The sequence below is a fragment of the Berghia stephanieae genome, chromosome 1, assembly GCF_034508935.2.
Source record: "Berghia stephanieae isolate SIO BIC M18660-M18661 chromosome 1, UCSD_Bste_1.3, whole genome shotgun sequence".
NCBI lineage: Eukaryota > Metazoa > Mollusca > Gastropoda > Nudibranchia > Aeolidiidae > Berghia > Berghia stephanieae.
Genome location: NC_088360.1, coordinates 68,381,220 through 68,397,175, shown reverse-complemented (window position 1 = coordinate 68,397,175; position 15,956 = coordinate 68,381,220). Strand labels below are relative to the sequence as shown.

The window sequence follows — 15,956 nt, the reverse complement described above, 5'->3', positions numbered from 1 at the left end:
GGTATTGATTCAGTTTGTTTTAAAGTAATAAGCAGTCCCATTACTTTTTGACTCATCCTCGTATATTCAAACAAAAAAAGCACAATATTACATAACAGAGAGATGATTTACAATGATTAAAATATTTTCATAAGCTAATACTACACATTTGACCGCTTCCCACTCAACCTACGACTCCGGCAAAGGCAAGGACAAAACCAAGTGATCCCATTCCAAAACAAAGACAGAATGCACAGAAAACATATATAGGGGGTTAGAAGACACAGTAAGTGACCTCCTGCCCACCATGGGAAAGCAGTCGGTTGCTCTTCTGTACTAAATACAAACAAATACAATAAAAACATTTTCTCATGTGTCAATCCTTTATTTTATATATTTTATACATTTAATGTATACATACAATATCCTTCTGATGGAGCCACATGAAAAAGTGTAAAGGGGGATCCAAAAGTGCGTCACACATATCTCTATAAAAAATGCACACAATAATAAAATGGCTTTAAGGCAAGAGATTGAAAAGGTTCTTTTGATTAGCAAATAATGAAAAACAACATCCCCCCCCCCCCCCCCCAATGAAACATATCCAGTACCAAGTTATGTGGACACAGGGCAAATTATGAAGACATTCCTTCTCTTTGTTCTTCGATGAATACAATCTAAAAATAAAATTAAACACATGTATCACGAACTGTGCTTTCATCATTGTCATTGGTGTTCATAATACAATTCATATCAAAACAGTAAATACACTTTAAGTTTAGCAAGTTACTTGAAGTACAATACGTAATAAAAACTTGAATCACTACATTCGCGTACATTAAAATACGGCAATTTAATAAGTCGTTTCTTTAGGACTGGAGAATTTTGAGAGAATCTAAGCCCCATAACTTGACGTCTTTAATATAAAGTTTCAAATTTTAGTCAGCAGCTTTACCACAGTCAGCTGACCCTTTAATTTTATTTTTTTCAAACATAACAAAGTGCCAGGAAAGCAATTCTCTTTTGTTCTTTATCATTTGCCTTCAAATATACGATATCAGGATGCAACAAATACCCTCTACATAAGAATAAATTTACATTTCTTTTTTTTTAAAGGGAGAAATATGAAAATGAATAATTGGTAAACAAAAGTAAAAGGTTGGAAATAAAAAAAACCCAAAAAAAAAACAAAAAAAAAAAAAAACACACACACACACAAAACTCCCAAAAAAACGAAGAAATAAAACATAGTTACAAGGAAAAGCAAAAAAGAGGATTCTCCCTATATGCTCATCTAGATCAATTTAAAAATAATATGATCTGGAATCATCTTGCACTTCAGTGTCAATAATTTAAGTAATCTATTTTAAAGTTTTAATTTCGTCCTAGACAACTCAGAAAAATTCGTTTCACAATAAATTTGACCTGTTGTCTCAAAACAGTAAAATGTTGGGGGTAAACTACGTGCTGATACAAATCCATGTATCATCAGAAGTATGTATGGAATTTGGGTTAATCATATTTGTTTCATTACGGAGGAATCATCATTTGTATTGAACGTGAAAAGCAGAATATTCATATTTTAGATCAGTTTGATTGAAAAGTCACTTTTTATCATCTGGGTCATCCCGACGATTGAGATGCAGGGGAACAAAATCAAGATTATCTATACTTCGATAAGGTTGTGAAATCCTTTTGTTTTTAAAGTTAAAGAAAATACTAGGCGATGGAAATGGCCCACATGTGACATTTTACGGAGACTGAATGATTGGTATGGTGAAAACGTGGAGATAATTTTCTATATCTTGCCTTTTATTTCATGAAAAAATGTATAAAATAGGCTGTAATGTGGCTAGGTAGACTATCCACAGAAAAATAGTTTTGAGAAAAACGCTTCAAAGTTAGTCTTATAAAGAAATACAATTGAATGTTAAAAATACAAATTGTATTTGAAAATGTCATGCAAGTATGCAGAGATGACTCATCTACAGAACAGTAAACATGACGTGTCCTCTTATTCCTCATTTTCACGCATTCCTTGTACTAATATTAACATCTGAAATTTACAAACTTTCCTATTTTCTTTGCACAAATGTCACATTTTCCTCATCTTAAATATTTTGTCCGCAAAGATGAGGATGGGGAGAAGGTATTACACTATATCATACAATTGAAAAATCCAAATTTTCATGGAAAAGTCCTAAAATACTATTTTTTCCTATTTCAAATGTACTTCCGGCTACATGGACAATTTCCATGTAGCACCTCACATAGTTTAACATTTTAATAGATTTATTTTGAAATTCTTAATAAAACCAAGAAAAAAAAACATATAATGTGTCAGCCTAAATGGTTCAAAGAAATTAAAGTGTATACATAATAGGTTTAATAACACGTTAAAGACATCATATGGAAAGAAGATGAAAATAACCATTCTAAATGTAGCACTACATGCTGTGTCTTTTCAAAATATAAACACGACTAGAACTTAGTTTTTAAAACAAATGCAGCACAGCACAACATTTATCTCATTTATGACTAAAAATTAGTCAAATTGAGAACATTCTCATGCGTCAATTAATTATCTTTTTTCATTTCCATAATGCTTAATTTGCCTTCCAATTTTTCCACAAGACATTTAATGAAAGTGAGATATGTAATACCATTTGTATGTTAAATCTGAAAGGTATTCAATCTTTTAAACTTCATAGAATAGACAGAAAACTAAATCATATAAGTAAAATAAATTCAATAGGTATTATTGATATTTCAATATTCCATAATGAAAAATAAAATATTTGCATACATTTTGGAGTAGATTCCGATTTCTAGTGAATGGGCAAAAGCAATTGCTTGATACCTTTTGGATAAGACTTTAATCAATTGCACTTTGCATAAATTAACAACAATTACAATTATAGGACCACTTACAATCTCTAGCACATAAGATGAAAGATCTAAATGAACATTAGTTTACAGGTGCCAACCACAATCAAAAGACTTTTAAAAAAAAACAAAATTGGCTAGAAAATCTTAACTTCGTGTATCGACTGATTATGGTGATTTCCAGCATGAACAAAAAGTAGCAAAAACCTCAGACCCTACAATAGTCTCAGATTTGAGACTTTCCGGCATTTTAGAGATCACCATTAAACATTTAATATTCCAAGAATTTCCCAATAAAGAAGAATAACGGGAATTATATTTATTTTTTAAGTAAAAGTTTTCTGACCAAATTGAAAACAGAAAGCGTTTCGTTAAAGTATGGTAATGGTGAATTTAATTGTATTAAAAATAATCCTTTAAGTTCAATAATCATGGAACACTGTATGAAATATCATAAATCAAGGAGATGCAAAGAAAAACCTTTACTGAAAATAAATACTGTTCAAATATAAGCCGACAAAGTTTTAAAGCCTATATTGTCATTTATCAGTGTTGTTTTTAATTGGCAGCAACTTTTCATTTTATGATATTTCACGATTTTCCAAATTACCAAGTACAGAATAACATCATGTGTGTTAATACATTACATAAAACATACGGCGTTGCAATTGGTCATCTCAGTTATTTTATGACATAAGTAGTCCTTCAGAGCCATCCTTCTGGGGGAGCTGGATTTTATCATGGTTTCTGTTACTTTAATTAGACAGTAATAACCGCTTGGTATCCTCTGGATAGGACGCCATTCTTTTGTAAAGTATTTTCCCTATCAATCTAAAAGACTCATCACTGTTGGGTGAACAAAGGGTTCAGATAAAACAATCTAAACTTTACCTGGGATCGATTCTGGTTCCCTTGGTGGTTAAGCAAGTGACCCTAGCATCTGAGCTATATCGATTCCTTTTTGAGATAAAATCCCAAGATATCATGTTTTGTATAGCCAATGCCAGACTTTTACCTACATTTCATTTCTAATAAAGTTTACAAATTCTAATACATGCCATACATTTATTTAAATTAAAATAATGAATCATCTAAATAAATGCATCACGGTAGAAGGCTATAAGTACTGAAAAGAAACTTTGTAACCATATTATACAATTTTTTAATTAAATTTGCAATCACAGATAAAGTATGTAATGTATTTTCACAAACGCATTCTCCACAAACAACCACCTTAAATGATAGTACAGCTTTCTTTCTGAACTTCGGTAATTTTGTATGTTTCTCCCTTTGCGGCATGCCGGATGCTTTCAGCAACCTGGAAAAAAAAATCAATTAAAAAGGGATTATTGAAATCATTGGTATAACTGTCATCATTCAAGTCCACATTATACCTTGAAAAATTGAATAAGAATTGTTTTATAAATATGTGTAAAATGTTTCTTAATAATTGAAATTATTAGAATTAATAATAGCGATCATACAATACTTTTATATTGTCATCAAGGGCATTTCATTCATGCTAATGGCCAATACACACACTGGCCCTATTTTAATCCCCTCAACACACCAATTCCCGTTAAAATAGATGAGTCTCTAAATGCATTGAAATAAGAATAAGTATACTGCTTGGTTGAATTAAACTAACATTTCTAAATATAAAATATATAGAGTCTCAGATTGCATTGAAAGCGCGACGAGTAAAATGTCTGATGGAATTGAACATGCTCATCTCATAATTATATCAACTGCAGCACACATTTTGCACCATAAGTTAAACCTTCAACTCCATTACGTGAAGCTTTATTACATTTGGACAGGGTCAATTTCCATTGGTAATTCAGTGAACCCAAAAATGCTTTACAATATAAAATGCTGGGGGATTAATTCTCAAGTAAACAAAGTTACTAATTTATCTATCAACTAAGACGAAAGAACCTCCAAATTCAAGTTCAAATCAATAAGATGCAAAGGGCACACATCACTATAAATCTTAATTGAATCACTTAAATCTATCATGGTGCACTAATCCCTTCACTCGAGTAATTCAATCCTCCAAGTTACCTTGTGCATGTGGAAAATGTGTTGAAATGATGTGGGGTCTTTGATATCTAGTATGTCATGTGGTAGTTTGTTCTATTCGCATATTGTAAGAAGGGAAAAATGTATTTGTATGTGTTTGTTGTTGTAAATGGCTGATGGAATTAGTAGATGTGATGGAGCTGACTGGATTGCTTTATATTCATTTATTTAAAAAATTAATTTGTAGTAATGGCATGGTATAATATTTTTATCTTGATAAATAACATTTTGATTTCCAAATTTAAATAGCTCGCCTGTCAATTCATTTTGATTCCTATACAACATACATATATCCACAATAACTAAAGAATAAAACATTTTTTTAAAATTGCAAATTTGAAACAATTGAACAACTTATAATTGGTAAAAACACCAGAAACTATGGGGAAAAAATAAACACCCCATTGAAACAAACAATAAACCCTAAACTTTGTTCATATTAATTTCATTAGATTGCTAAATTAAGACCTGGAAAGGCGAAAAACTACATTTGAAACGTGGAGTTTGACATATATGGGTAGAATAAGCTGGAAACAAAAAAAGACCAATAAGTCAGTCTGCAATATTCTCAACCCATATCCGGAATTATTGAAAACAGGAAATTGAAATACACTAAATGACATAAAATATGTAAAATCATCGCTGAAGAAAAATTGCAGGGCAAGAGGCTAAGCCACCGTCCCCCAAGATCATGGCTAGATGATATCAAGAGACAGACTGGGATGACAAGTGAAAAATGCAACCAACTAGTACGAGATCGGGAAGAATGGTGAGTCATTTCCGATCAACCTATTATGAGATAACATTAAAGAAAGTAAGTGAGTGGTCCTCATCACCATTTGTGAAAACTGTACAAACTTAAAACACATTCAGCAAAAATGCCTCACAGAAAGATCTTCTTGGTCCATCTTAACTTGACACTTTTTGCTTCCCCCTGTGCTGTAAAACATTCTTAATGTTAAAGCATTGTGTATGTCAATACATGTGTATCAGGATGTCGAAAAATAATTCTGATGATTGCGAAGAATCTAACAGCTAAGACCAGAGTTTTCATTCTGGATACCCATCACCATCACCCCCCACCTTTTTTCTCCATCCTATGGGTCAATTATAAATATGTAGCCTTTATTTGGAAATAAACTTTTTTTTTAAGAATTGTGAAAACAGAATTGCTTCTTTTTTTCTTATAGGTACAAAAATCTAAACATGATAGTTTTAGCTTGTTAAAACTTTAAGAACTTGGTGGCGGGGACGTGAGAAGAGTAGAGAGTAGTGGAGATGTGTATTACTAATGACATCTATTACTATATGCAATGAGATAAAAGGAACTGGAGATTATTGAATCAATCCCATCATTATTCTTTTTGACAATTTTTGTTTTCAAAAAGTTTTGTGACCATTGTGACATGACAGATTAAAATAAATTGATATTTCATAAAACATCTGAAGCAAACTTTAAAAACTTGAAAAACATGAGCAAATAACAGTCAAACCATTCTTAAAGGATTGTACAGCATGTTTGACGTTGTTTTATTTTGATAACCTTTCCCTGGGTCTTGGCATAATGAATACACTTTATGAGCTGAAGGATAAAAAAACCCATAAAACACAAACACATTAAACTGACTTAAATAAAATATGAAGTACAGTCACGTCTTTCCAATCCAAACAGCTCTGTTGCCAGCATTTTGTCTGGATTACAGAGACATCCGGTTATTAGAATCAATCCCAAAAGTGAACAAATAAAGAGGAAAAAATAATCCGTCCCCAGGCAACCTGTCTGGATAATGGAGAGATCCGTATTAGAGAGACGCGACTGTATATTAGATTTTATAACTGAGTTCTGTTACTCATGCAATAATATATATAGAGAGAGAGAGAAAAAGAGAGAGAGAGAGAGAGAGAGAGAGAGAGAGAGAGAGAGAGAGAGAGAGAGAGAGAGAGAGAGAGAGAGAGAGAGAGAGAGAGAGAGAGAGAGAGAGAGAGAGAGAGAGACAGAGAGAGGAATAGTTTAATTGATGAGGTTTCGTTTTTCCTATTTATAGGATCGGAGTAAGTTATAATAATTTTCTTTTAAACGCACCTATAACTGTGTACTACCACGCTTGACCTACTTACAAAGTCTAGACTCATTTACCCCCTCCACCAACCCCTTCCTTTTCAAGCATCAATGACGTCTGGCGCCAGTTTGTCTAGACTAACGCCATAAAAATGGGAGTGTCACCAAAATTCATGTAACTGAGCACAGGTGTCAAATATGACACAAGACATGATGGTGATTTTTTCATGCATCCACCACTTGATCTGAGCTTTTATCAGAGGAAAATGTTTGACAGTGTAATCAGCGGAAAATTTCTGAGAAAAAAACAAAAATCCCGGAATTCCGCGGATGATTATCATCAACGATAAACGTTCATGGTTACACATAGTTTTGCGTATTGGTATGTTATATCTGCCTGGTGGAAGTTATGATTTTTTTGGTTAAATGCATAGTATCAATATAATATTCCTGTAGGACATTCAATTTCTCTGTCCATCTTCAATATAACAATACTAATAACAAATTTCATATCTAAAATTGACTTCTCAATCTAAACCATTTGTAAAAAAGTTCAAGTTTCTATGAGCTTTTTTTGTCACATTTTTTTTTACACAACACTTAATTCATTTAATGAGTAGTTTGTGACACCATCCATTAACAACAATTACCTCAGAAGTGATTGGAAATCCACCTTGACTGAGTTTTGAAAACACCAGTTCTCCATTAACAGTCACCTCAAACGAAGCTATTGAAAGATAAAAATGGAGAAATGTTAATGCTAGATTACACTCGAGCATGGAAATCTTGAACAAGTTGGGACCTGGCCAATTTATTCGAGATTTCCGTGTTTTCGAGTTTTCCATGTTGAGTATTTTACAGAGGATATGAGGAAGAATATGAGGGAGGTAAATGTGGGTGGTCTTGATAAAAGTCATATTATAATGATAACTCTCCGTTATTTGAACTCTGTCAAGAGTCAATAGTGAGACAATTCAATTTCCTTTTCTCTGACATCTTTTACAAAATTATGAAGAGAGTTTTGTTGCGTTTAGTGCGACTTGTCTTGTTCAATTACAGAAATGGAATCACAATTCCCACTGTGTGTGCTTGATAAAAAGACAAAGCCAGCATATCACATTGTGGATTACACACTCAGCACACAATGTCATTACCTACGAATCTGGTACCTAAAATCACTACTATCACTATCACTCCTCACTTAACACCCTCACGCTCTTACCCATAGCAGGCTAAAGAGAGAGGGAGGGCATTGCCCTCACACAGCTCTCACCCCATCTTCCCCACCCCTAATTGTTTGTATCATTTTAATACATAACAGTTACTTACTGCCTAAGGCAATCACTGCCTTGTTAGTCTCCTGTCACTGGCACCTCAGTTTAAGTACCATAAAGTGAGGTAACGATGGAGTGATGGGTTGTGTGTGTAGACGCTGGTCAAACATGCACACACACACACACACACACATAATATATGCCACACACACGCTCGCGTAACACATTAACTGATACTTAGCGCTACAGGGATAGGGATGGCATCTTTTGTTTCCGTTCAGTTTGCAAAAAAAAAATTAAACAAACTGCAAGGGAATGTCCAGCTTGTTTGAGATTTCCATGTTGGCCCCGGAAAGCGTTCGAGATTTTCGTGTTGCCAATACTAACGAAATAGAGGGATAAAATTGGGGTATTGCACCGTTTGAGATTTCCGTGATTTCAAGATTTGCGTGTTCAAGATTTCATTGCTTGTGTGTATTTAAAATGAGCTGTCTCAAAATGGTTTTAAATCGGAGTAAATAAATACTAAAATTGACTTCTTGATCTAAACCATTAAATTTCAATGGAATCAATATATGCTTAATTGAGAATGAATGTAATTCCATGTGCAACTCAAGTCTCAAGTTTGTTAATAAGAGTTAATTTTGGAATCAGCCTTACCCCGACAGAATATGGATTGGAGGCAGTGGGTTAATAAATATAGAATTATTATAAATTTGACCATACCATATAGCATATATTATGACACTACATCCAAACCCTTCCTGACCTATTGTCAAGCACTCTCTGCTGGAGACCGTGACATTTGTCTGGAGTTTGAAGTGATGACATTCGCTTGATATGAAAGTTTGTCCGACTGCTTAAAAAATATCCTCAGGAGAGACGAAGCGGTATTCTACATACTTTATTCTTAGAGATTGGTTAAAAGAGAAGTTGACAAACCCAAACTAAGGAGGAAATTGATGGGAGAATAGATGAATTTATGTCTTCTATCCAGCAAGAGTTTATTGTGAAATCAGGAGGTGAGCTTCCTGGTCAGCTTGAAGAGCTGATGGCAAATGCTGGTTCCAGTATCAAATTTTGAATAAAACTCCATGCAATACACTTTCTCCTCATGTTCATTAATTGAAGGAAATACTGTTGTTATTAATATTACTGTTATCTAAAAATAGGGAGTTACTTTTCAATCACCCTTACAATACATCAACCTGCACATGATAATCAATGTTTCATAATATCAAAAAATTTCAAACTAATAGTTAAGCTGAATGAGTAATCACACAATTTTAAAACATGACTTACATGTCCGTCCAACAGTGCCTGCCACATCAAGCTCAGTTTCTGAGAACTCCTTCATTAAATCTGAGTGCATCTTCAGAAACCGAGGTCTGTAGCCTCATCCACCACTGAAAATAATAAATGATATATTTTTGAAAGGAGATTCAAGGAAGACCCTAATTCCATTATTTATTGTTGTTTGAAGAATAATTTGTAAGATACACACAAGGCAATACAGTTGCCTCCAATTACACTAAAGGTATCTTTCCCTTAAGATTTGATGACTGTAACATGTCTCAACTCAAAACTATGAAAAATGAGGAACTTTACATGCAGCGCTGACTGAACAGTTGTTATAACAGATTTCTCAGAAAGACTACAACAAAGGAAACCTATATGTTCACAAATATATGTCACACAAAGTGACAAAGCTAACCCAAATAAATAAAAGAGATTGTCACCTTACAGTGAGCCTATCGGTGGCCACTAGGCCGGAGTTAATGAAGTACCTAACCAATTGAAGTTAATGAAGTTGAAGGACCGGCCCAAAAGTCTATCCATAATGGAAGTATCTAGAGAGAGCAAGATCTTGGTCTCCCCAGCCAAAATGGGCCACTTTGGCTAGGGAGACCAAGATTAGATTTTTACTTCTCAGTTTAAAACCGTATTTTTGTTTTTGAAACTGTTTCTTTCTGTTTAAGAGGTGAGTATTTTTCTTCTATTTATAATAATTTATTTATTGCTTGATCGTTCGTTTGTTGTTTTTTTGGTTTTTTTTTTTTAGTTGCTATCTTTTTTTTATATCATCATGCACCCCCCCCCCCCACAAACACACACACTTTTTTGGGTTTTTTTTTGTTTTTTGTTCTTTTAGTTTTCATTTTTTTAATTCTTCAATTCTCTCTTAGTGTCAAGAATTCGTTTACGTTTATGGGGGAGGGGGTGGCAGGATAATATTATTCTATTACTATTATTACAAAGCCTTTTTTTTATTTTAAAAAAAAGGGTAGAAACAAAAAACAAGAACAGCAACAAAACCAAACAAGTAATAAATAAATAGAAGAAAACTTGTCTCTTCAACATAAAGAACAGTTTCATAAACGAAAACACACCCAAAATCTTGGTCTCCCTAGCTAAAATGGCCAGTTTCTAGGGCAGTCTACTACTACTAGGGACCAGGGAGATTGACTAAACTAAACTGACCATCCATAATTTTCGGTACCACCTGTAGCTACAATTTTAATCAAATTCCAAGTATCTAATTAGAGAGAGTAAAATCACTTACCAATACTCAATATGAACCTTAACTTGACCCATGACTGGTCTACCTATTGATTTCACTCCTTTTGAGTCGAATATTGCTCTTCGGGGAGAAGAAAAACAAATCTAAGATTCCGTTGTTGATTGTTGACGTTCAAATTGATTTCTTCAAGAAGCCTGTTTACAGTCTGCAGTCTAAAACTGCATTGTCATTCTCGTGATTCGCACTTATCGCTCTCAATCCGGTCGGGCGCAGTATGTGAATTTGGTTAATCTAAACGAAGTGACTATTCTCATCCCCGGGATGAGAATAAAAAATCGATCGAGCTCTCACCCTCGGGATGAGAATAGAGGTCCTCGCCACTTCTCGCTATTCTCACCCCTGTTAACCAACAGGTAGGGAGCTTAGGTGGCCTAGCCTAGCCGCCACCCCATCTCGCTATTCTCATCCCGTATTACTATTACCTAACCAACAGCCAGGGTACTACTACTACTACTACTACTACTACTACTACTACTACTACTACTACTACTACTACTACTACTACTACTACTACTACTACTAATATAATAATAATAATAATAATAATAATAATAATGATGTTGATGATGACGACAATGATAATAATAATAATAATAATAATAATTTAATAATAATAAATAATAATAATAAAGAAGAAGAAGAAGAAGAAGAAGAAGAAGAAGAAGAAGAAGAAGAAGAAGAAGAAGAAGAAGAAGAAGAAGAAGAAAAAAAAAAAGAAGAAGAAGAAGAAGAAGAAGAATAAACTTTATCTCATATGAAACTTGGCAATCTTGTAGATTTTTCCATTCTACGTCTATTTCTATTGTCAAATAATATGTGCTTTCTTGATAAATTTCTTGTATAGAAGGAACAAAATTGACGTCACCCAGCTCTTTGTTATTGTTTTTAGCTGTCATTTTTATAATAAGGTCTCACCGAATTGTGTTAATCAACATTTAACATTACACAAGGTTTCGTGCCTTGATAACTTGATAACATGGGTGCAAGCAACTGGACCTCAAAAAGCCTGCAAGTCGATTTATGACCAGACATATAATCTGAAAAAGCCTGCAAGATTCATCTAGTCTTCATAATAGTAGTCCACAATTGTTGTATGTTTCATCCAAAGGTTGTAATGCAGTAATTTGTTAAGTTTCTTGTCACAAGTTGCACAATTAAAAAAAAAAATAATCAAAAACTCAATCAAATCCAAATCGCAAAAAGCCGGCGACGTTTTTTTCGGTAATCCAATCGGCCGGCAGGCCGGCTGTAGCCGGCATTCTTACACCCATGTGATATATTATATCTGACTGGTAGATGTTATGAGTTTTTTTTTTAAACTACACGCATAGCATCAATATTTGAAAGATATGGTTGTTGATATTGATAAAATTAACGACAGAGTGGTAAGAAAGAGAGATATAAATTGAGACAGGGGAGAGAAAGAAAGAGAAGGGGGGGGGGGGAAACGAAATAGAAAGTGGAGGAGAAAGAGAAGAAAAAATACCAGCAAATTAAAATAGAGAAAGACAGGGATAAAGAGAGGGGGGGGTGGGGGGGGGAGGGGGCGAGAGAGATATGAAATATTGAGTGGACGAGAAAAGGAAATACAAACAATATAAAAGATGGAGAGAAATAGAGTTTGGGGTAGGGGGAGGGAGAGAGCGAGAAAATATAAACAAGTTAAAATACCTAACGTAGGGAGAAATTGAGACAGCTGAGTCAACACAAAATAATAATATGCCCATAAAAGGAAAAGTCCAATTCTTAGAAATTTGGCGAATCCATTTCGCTTAAAGAGAGAGAGAGAGAGAGAGAGGAGAGAGAGAGAGGAGAGAGAGAGAGAGAGAGAGAGAGAGAGAGAGAGAGAGAGAGAGAGAGAGAATCCGTAGACAGATTTCCAACAATGATTCCCATATCTCAAGCCAGCCAGTCTACATTTTAAATGCACGACATACATGTTTACCCTCCTTACGTCCAGTACCAGGAGAGATTTGGTGAGAGTAGTGAGGAAGTGGGGGGGGGGGGGGGGGGGGGGGGGGGTTGCTACACAGGGATGAGAATAGCGAGAAGGGACGGCGGCTAGGCTAGGCTACCCTCCCTACCTGTTGGTTACAGGGGTGAGAATAGCGAGAAGGGGCAACTACCTCTATTCTCATTCCGGGGGTGAGAGCTCGATCGCTTTTCTATTCTCATCCCGGGGGTGATAATAGAGGCAGCCTAATCTAAAATCTCATCCTGGTTAATGAATGAATTAGTAACCCATGGCATCAAAACGGCATTATGTGGGAATGAACAAGATGAAAAAAAATTGAAAAGAAGGGAAATTTTTACCTATCAGAAACATGAAATTGTTTGGGTTTTTTGTTGTTGTTGTGAATGAAACTATGAAACGTTATCCCATAGTATTCAATAAAAACACACATGTGACTATAAATTCAATTATCATCATCAAATTATGCATATTGTCGGTTTGAGGCCACGACTAACATTACAGCTGTTAATGTCTGTTTTTTAATGTAAAGGGGAAAAAAGCATTCCCTTATGTCTCTTAATTTTTCAATTTTTTTTTTTGGTTATGTTAAATTTCATCAACTTCAAACCATCCTTTTAATAGTGTAAATGAGAAAAAAAAAAAATAATATCACCTAATAACATCAAATCATGACTTATTTACATGACTCATTCTTATTCGCACCTTCCACTTTCTCATTCCTATTTGGATGGAGATGTTTTCTTGAACAGCTCTCTTCCACAAATCCTTTTGTAATTCTTTTTTTTTTTTTTTTTTTGTTTTTTTTTTTTTTTGTTTTTTGGTTGGGGGTTGGTGGTTCGTCTTGCTATTTGATGGAGGATTCTGGGAGGCTTATTGGTGGCGGCTTGAAATTTAATCTTTACCGTTTTCGTTTCTTTCCAAAAGTATGAAACAAATTAGATAAAGAAGTCAATGAATATTACATTGCATGTCTTGGATATATAATATTGCAGAACAGTAGAGTTAAATGTGCGGAGCTTTGTGGAGTTTGATATGGCAGTTGATCTTCACACAGGTCTAAGGATAGCAACAGATTGTTATGCTTTTCTAATTCTGGCATCTTTGTCAGTTCCTCTTGTGTCATGAACTATAATACCTATTATACGATATGCTATTCCGTGATATTTTAATTCATGTCTGTTATTCGTTATTACCCCGTGTGGTGTCCGGGGTCCCTCAACTGAGAGGGTCAAGAATAGCCCAACGCCAAGCCAGCGTGTCGTAAAAGGCGTGATTCCCCCATCTTGAGTCATCTGGTCCTCCAGGTTGGGGGTTGGCAAAGGGTTAACACCCCTTTCCGTTTAACTCAAACCGTTACAGAAACGCAGACAGACAAACCAAATCCTTTTTTTTAGCTTGGGCGACCGAAGAGTTTCTGGAATGACAGAATTTATGAAGCTGATATACAGAGAATTGGTAAGACCTGGAATGAGATTAAAAAGATAGCTCAGGATAGAGAAGGATGGAAACTGTTTGTCTGTGGCCTATACCCTGACCCAGGGTGAAAAAGCAATGATGATGATGATGATTCGTTATCAACTCCCTATATATATATATATATTCTGAGGTCGATTACATTTGCTATTTCGGATGAGACTTCCAACTTTTCTTGCATGTCCTGTATGCGGTAGCTTAGAAAAGTAATATCATCATTAAATTCTAAGTATTCTCACTTTTTGAAGAAAAAAAATCTCCGTCTTCGCCATAATTAACACACGACTTTCCTGTGATATCAAGCCATGTTTAGGGTTAATCAGGCCCATTGAACTTTGAACTCGGTTATCTAGTCATATTCGTATTAATGTTATCCTATACACGACATACTTATAGAAATTCTCTTTCAGTTTCTGGATTTAACCGAATGGACTTGACTTTTAAGGTATCAGTGAACAGTACTATCTACTGGTCAGGGGTTGGGTGCAAATCTCAGTGGCCAAAAGGAACAGCGTGTGTAAAAAAAAACTCCAACAAAACCAGAAGTAAATAAATAAATAAATAAATAAAAACGAGAACAAAAACAAAACAACAAACTAACAAACAAACAAAAGAAAAAAAAAAACGTAGTAAAGACAGATACCGTAAGACAGATACGGACAAGACTGATATTTGGTGGCAATAGTTACAGGGATAATACAAATTCAAAAAAAAAAAAAAAATAAATAATAAAAAAAATTAATTAATTAAAAAAAACAAAACACTAATCCAAACAGACATGGTTGGAAGCTAATTCTCAGCTAGGTGGAAGCCTATAGTTGAGAACTGAAATTCCAGCAAGGGTTATAAAATTAAATAAGAAAATTCAATGAAAATAAATGGTAAATATAAATAACACCAATAACAACAACAATAGATAACATAACATGTCACAATAAGGGTTGCTTAGGTCAAAGGCCGTTAAATACCCTGTGGAAAAATAAAGAACAACAATAGCTGCAGCAACCACAACGAAAACAAATCAACACAAACCAAAAAAACTTGATTAGAAAATGAAAAAGAGATCAAAGACTAGCTTAACTATAGGGTAATCTAACCCCCTCCCCCCAAAGCAAGATTGACATTAACAGGATTAATAGAATACCTTTATTGATTGCAGGTAGATTGTGTAGTTTTACAGCCATGTGAAGTGTGAGGAATCAGAGAACATGATTTGTCGAAATATCGATCGTGTTTTCCCTAACCACCTCAAACGTCTTGCAGGATTGAAACAATCGAAATCATTATTCATACCGATGGCAACAAACAACAGGACAATGATATCTAGCAAGGCCTTCTATCATATATCTATATAAAAGGCCAGATGTCAAGTTGACTGAAATTGGAGATCCAAGAGATTAATGAAGCAAATTTAAATACATAATATTACAACAGCTTCGAGTATAAGATTATCTTTATTGTCTCTGAACAACATTGCTTATTATTATGATTCTTGAAGAACATTTGATGTTCAATTTTATATGTAGTTTGTCTCCGAATTTATCTGTTCTGTTTTTCTTCAGGCAAAAAATCAAGGATGTCTCATAACTTCGATAACATATTATAGAGCTACCAACTTCCGTTCCCCCTGAGATCTCTCTCTCTCTC

At 34.4% G+C, this 15,956-nt stretch overlaps 1 protein-coding gene across 2 annotated transcripts; it reads right to left on the bottom strand.

The window, feature by feature from the left end:
• Positions 1-343: 343 nt before the first annotated feature.
• On the bottom strand, positions 344-11,167 carry LOC144980196 (migration and invasion enhancer 1-like). 2 transcript variants are annotated; one of them, XM_078927779.1, is made up of 5 exons: positions 10,844-11,098; positions 9,583-9,686; positions 7,657-7,733; positions 6,441-6,529; positions 4,047-4,183 (listed from the first exon to the last, which is right to left on the bottom strand). In XM_078927779.1, exons 2-4 carry the CDS (start codon positions 9,650-9,652, stop codon positions 6,446-6,448), a joined length of 231 nt encoding a protein of 76 aa, XP_078783905.1. In that variant the 5' UTR covers positions 9,653-9,686; positions 10,844-11,098; the 3' UTR covers positions 4,047-4,183; positions 6,441-6,445. The 2 variants fall into 2 exon arrangements, with proteins under 2 accessions (XP_078783899.1, XP_078783905.1); XM_078927773.1 differs by lacking the exon at positions 6,441-6,529 and having other exon boundaries at positions 344-4,183; positions 10,844-11,167.
• Positions 11,168-15,956: the final 4,789 nt, after the last annotated feature.

Excerpts from the sequence above, each read along its gene's own strand:
- LOC144980196 (XM_078927773.1), bottom strand. The coding sequence starts at position 9,652 with ATGCACTCAGATTTAATGAAGGAGTTCTCAGAAACTGAGCTTGATGTG. Across the intron at positions 7,734-9,582 it reads AGGCACTGTTGGACGGACAT|CTTCGTTTGAGGTGACTGTT; the intron begins GTAAGTCATGTT and ends ATCTTTCAATAG. Across the intron at positions 4,184-7,656 it reads GATTTCCAATCACTTCTGAG|GTTGCTGAAAGCATCCGGCA; the intron begins GTAATTGTTGTT and ends TTTTTTTTCCAG.